The 4,661-nt window shown below is 46.3% G+C and overlaps 1 protein-coding gene across 1 annotated transcript; it reads right to left on the bottom strand.

The window, feature by feature from the left end:
* Positions 1-1,791: 1,791 nt before the first annotated feature.
* On the bottom strand, positions 1,792-4,655 carry LOC112455335 (plexin-A4-like). The gene is made up of 3 exons (XM_025017182.1): positions 4,013-4,655; positions 3,773-3,918; positions 1,792-3,677 (listed from the first exon to the last, which is right to left on the bottom strand). The coding sequence occupies exons 1-3, from the start codon at positions 4,434-4,436 to the stop codon at positions 3,504-3,506; spliced, it is 744 nt and encodes a 247-aa protein (XP_024872950.1). The 5' UTR covers positions 4,437-4,655; the 3' UTR covers positions 1,792-3,503.
* Between the last annotated feature and the right edge of the window lie 6 nt (positions 4,656-4,661).

Genomic DNA, 4,661 nt, shown 5'->3' with positions numbered 1-4,661 from the left:
GGGGCAGCAAAGCCACGCATGAACGATACGATGATTAAGTTATTACACATCTTCTTAGTTAAGTTTGAATTTTACAAATCGGGATTCGTATATTCCATAATTGATGAGGAACCATCGATACAATAATAATAATAATAATAATAATATTTACTTAGCAAAAAACGTGCCGATCGGTAATTGTGGCGAATGACGCGTGATGTGAGCACAGTTAGTTGCGTTAAAAGACGGGGGTGTCGAGGTACTGGAGAAGATTCAGGGGTGGAGGAGCTCGGGCTCGGGAGACAAAGGACGGCGAGGATCCGCAAATGGGTCGATACACCGGCCGGGGGATGTGACACGCGAAGGGGAGAGTAGGCTGAACTCGAGGACGACGGTGACTGAGGGCGTTGGACACTGTGTGAGGGAATCTGCTCGCCGGGGATTTCAAGGTACACGCACTTGAGGGGGTACACCGTGGGAAAGACACTCAGGGCAGACAGACACCGACATAGAGACTAGGCTACCGACTATACGTTAATATCTATCTAAACGTTTAATTAGCGTACGCACCGCGTACACATCCGGTACGCCCGCACACATCTCCGCTCGCCTTTCGCGCGTGCAATCGATTTGCGGAGGGCGCGTTCAGAAGCACTCTCGCCGTGTTTCGCTTACTTTTCTTTTTTTAATCCTCTTTTTCTTTCTCTCTTTCTCGGCTCTCTTTTTTATTATCGTTTTATTATAATCAGCGGTCGCGTCGTAGTCGTGTCTCTTTTCTTTTCTTTCTCTCTTTTTTCTTTTTATAGTAAATGCTATGTAGTTTTTATTACTCAAGCTTATGCCCAAAAATCTACCAGAGGCACTTTGGGTTTATTAGTACCATTTGAAGTCGGCGTGCGCGGGGGAGGGTACCGCACGCCCCGTTCTCTCTCGTGCGCGGAACAGCGGGCGAGCTCACGCGTTCGCGCCTCATCCTCGAGGGAAACCGCGTTGCTGCTTCTCGGGATCGTTCCGTTGACCCGTTCGCGTCAATTAAGTTGTCGTCGTCTCTCGCCTCTTTTCCCTGGTCGCGCGATATTATTACCCTGTCTGGCGATGTGTCTTCGCCACCGCGTTCGATTCTACCGCGTCCGTCTCTCCTTCCGACTCTCTACCCCGCCCTCCCCCCAATTCCTTTTCCAGTAAGCCTACTCAACAACTCCGTATCTTTTACCCGCTTCCTTACCTTTCCACCACGGTCTTCCGATGTTTTTTGAGCAATAAATACTTTCTCCACGTATAACTGCACATTGAATTGACGCACAGGACACGCACACGCACACACACACGCGCACGCACATCGGGCAGTCGTCATTCGCTACCAGCCGTACGCATTGACAGAATGTCACAATGTTAAACGCAAGAGCTGCGAGCTCGAAGAAAGCGTCGTCCGGCTTCAAGAATCACATTAGCTCCCTCATCCTCCCCCAAGAGAGTATGTAAAATCATACCAGGATCAGGCACTCTGTAGATCGGACTTGTCGTCCAATTTACAGACAACGTGGTGTGATTTGGCAATTTGTGCGTAAAGGGAATGAACAGTTGATCAGACAGCTTTGTTCATCGATGCCGGCGACCCTTCGACAATGAGAGCATCCAAATATGAGATTCCGAAGAGGCGTGTGTTGTGCGCCCTTTCTCTCGATACTGTGCAATGCTTTCGGCTCTGAATCAAACGCACATCCATTCGCGCGGCTCACTTTCACGCACACCAATATGGCTACATCCACAGAGTTAATGTTACGCTTTTAATTAATGATTATCAATTCAATATCAATTCAATATCAATGTATTACAATCAGACAATACTCAACAGTGATCGTTATTCATTATATATTACAATAATTAAGAGTGACAACAACATGACGACGGAGGCGTTGAAGCATTACAAGGGAGAAAGAGAGAAAGAGAGAGAAAGGTAGATAGAGATTGAAAGTGGTATGTGGATGAATTCTAGTAGGATGAAGGAAGAGCAGGAGAGTTTCGATGGTGGATACGCTACAAGTAGTATGAGAGGAGAGGGAGAGAGGAATTGGGAATTAACGAGCTGGACATGGAGGATGAGGGAGGAGAAGGATGGGGCTATCGATGATTATGGAATAGCGACGATGACATCGGTGATGGATGCACCACGATAGGAATGAACGATTAAATGGGCGAAATGGAACGATTGAGTCGCGGAGACCAAGGAGGGGAAGCACGCACACTCAACACAACCGTCACATCGAGCTGGCCTCGCGCGCGGCCATAGTCCATAGATTAATTACTTACTAACTAATATACAGTCTGTCTCCGTTGCGCGGATGACTCTTCTTTTTTCCCTCCCTTCCTTCCTGCCTTCCTCGCGAGCGCCGTGTAAGTATACGTAATACACCATATTAAATACGCACGTGCGCGCGGTACGGCGCTGCCGAGTTATGGAGCGTGCGACAGCGCGCTTGTAAGCGTGTGAGCGAGTGAGACTTCCTTGGGTCTCGGTAAAATCTTATTTTTTTTTGTGTGATAAAGTTATGGCAAAATAACTCGGCGCGGGATACCGTCCTACCTGCTCGCACGCGCGCCTCCTCATCGGATACTAGATATACGCACACGCACACACAGGCATGCTTGCGCCGGTATAAAGTGTATATATGTACACATATACATACGACATACCATCCATACATATATATAATATACCCATATCGTTTAATTATTTCATCGTTACCAGTAATTATCATTATCTCTTAAAATTCGTCTCAGTTCACGTAATTCAAAAAATTTCAGCTAGAGTAGCGGTGGATGGAAATGTTTCTTCGTTAAAAATCGCCAGCTCACCGAGATTCACGGCGTCGGCAATCTCGACCGTTTCTTTTTCTTTTTTAAACACATTTACAAATTATCGATCGATATCGCGGCCGATTCCCTCACTCGCGCCTCTCTCTTATCACTAGCGTGTGTTTCACATTACATTCATGTTTTTTTTTTTTAATCACTCGTGGTGCAAACGGGCGTGCGATCACCGCGCGGCGAGGGAAACGCCCTCTCATCCCGCTTTTGCAACTCGACTCGATCGTCAAGGAGTGATCGTACATTTAATATCCTATTACAATTATTCATGATTTTTTTTTGATATCTTATGTACAATTATGCGCGCACGCGGCAATGTGCTTATGATTATGGCCACACCTACGAACTGGCGACCTCTGAGAAGACTTCCTCGACACATTACTTTTAACATTTAGTCCTTTAATTAATTCCCAGTTTAACTCGCGACGCTTTTTTCTTCAGCTTCCCGTTTGGAATAACTCCAAAGTTCACTCGCGATTCACGTTAAACTGAGAAAACTGGCTTTTGCACGGAACCTGAGATAATCGATTTCAAGGTAGGCCAGTTCCCCTCGTTCGCGCCGTTGATAATTATGCCGGACCGCGATTGACCGCTCAGCAGGGTAACTCTTGACGAGCAGGTTTTGTCATGTGCTTCATGGAGTTCATGGTCATGCATCAGGGATTGTCCGCCGCCATTATATTGTGCACTTGCTCGAGCTTATACGCCAGTCTCTGCTTTTGCGAGAACTCGTCCTCCTCGAGCGTGACTATTAGTTGTTCGTTGTATTTACCCGCGTATGTATACAGTTCGTATAAAGCACAATTCGTGTTAAACTCCGTTGTGTGCAACTGAAACAAAATTAGATAGAACCATGATGAAATCATATCGAGCAAATTTCGTTCCGCCAAGTTTATGCATTACAAATATAAAAGTGGATAAATACCCTCGACTCTTCGGCAAGCATGGCATTCATGTCTTGATCGGATATGGCTGGCATGACTTTAATATCTGAGTAGTAACGCTCTACCCACTCTTTGTACACTGGAATGTCCTTTGCATATAATAGTTTTGAACTCGGAGAGTCCTTACCTAAGAACACAGCGAAAAAAAAATTTTTATACATTTCCGAATCCTGTTAATTAACGCAGGAGTAGTAATATAGAAATTGCTAAAAGACACATACCTAATCTATGGTCCGACGTCGAACAGCTATCCATGAACGTCTGCGCCACGACGGATAGACACGAGTCCACGATGTTGGACTTGTGTATATCGAAAATAAAATTGGGATTTTTTATAAGATTAACCCAAAACCTAAGGGGAAGGGAATTGCTCTTCCACGTGTGGACCACTTCCGGATCGGATATGCCGTGTTGCAGAGCTTGGTCGTCCATAAAATCGAACATGTACTTGATGGCGAGAGGTAGCGCCGAGCCTCGATGGGCAGTGCTGAATATTGTCTCGAACAGGTCGTCGACGAACTTCTGGAGCGTACCCTTGGTCGCCAGTAACCTCGTCAAATAGATCTCCGAGACCATTTTATTGCCGCGATCTCCCTCCTTTCGCGCGTCGGAATCGTGGTGTTTGACGAGGTGCCAAACCTTCATACCGGCGTCAATATTCTGATTGAGCGGCGAAGTGGCGCGAGAAAGTGGAGGACTCGCCGAACTGAACTTGCTCAGATTCAAAGTCTCGTACTTGTGCGATTTGTCCGTTTTCTCCGACAGAATTGAGAGATTGTATATAGACGATTGTTTGGAGACTAAGTTGAGCGACGCTCCGTCCGGTACCCTGTAGTGATTCAAAGTGTTCCTCTTCTTCCACTCGCCTTC

The sequence above is a fragment of the Temnothorax curvispinosus genome, unplaced genomic scaffold, assembly GCF_003070985.1.
Source record: "Temnothorax curvispinosus isolate PA1 unplaced genomic scaffold, ASM307098v1 QBEX01006027.1, whole genome shotgun sequence".
Classification (NCBI taxonomy): Eukaryota; Metazoa; Arthropoda; class Insecta; order Hymenoptera; family Formicidae; genus Temnothorax; species Temnothorax curvispinosus.
This window is presented reverse-complemented; position numbering and strand designations above follow the sequence as displayed.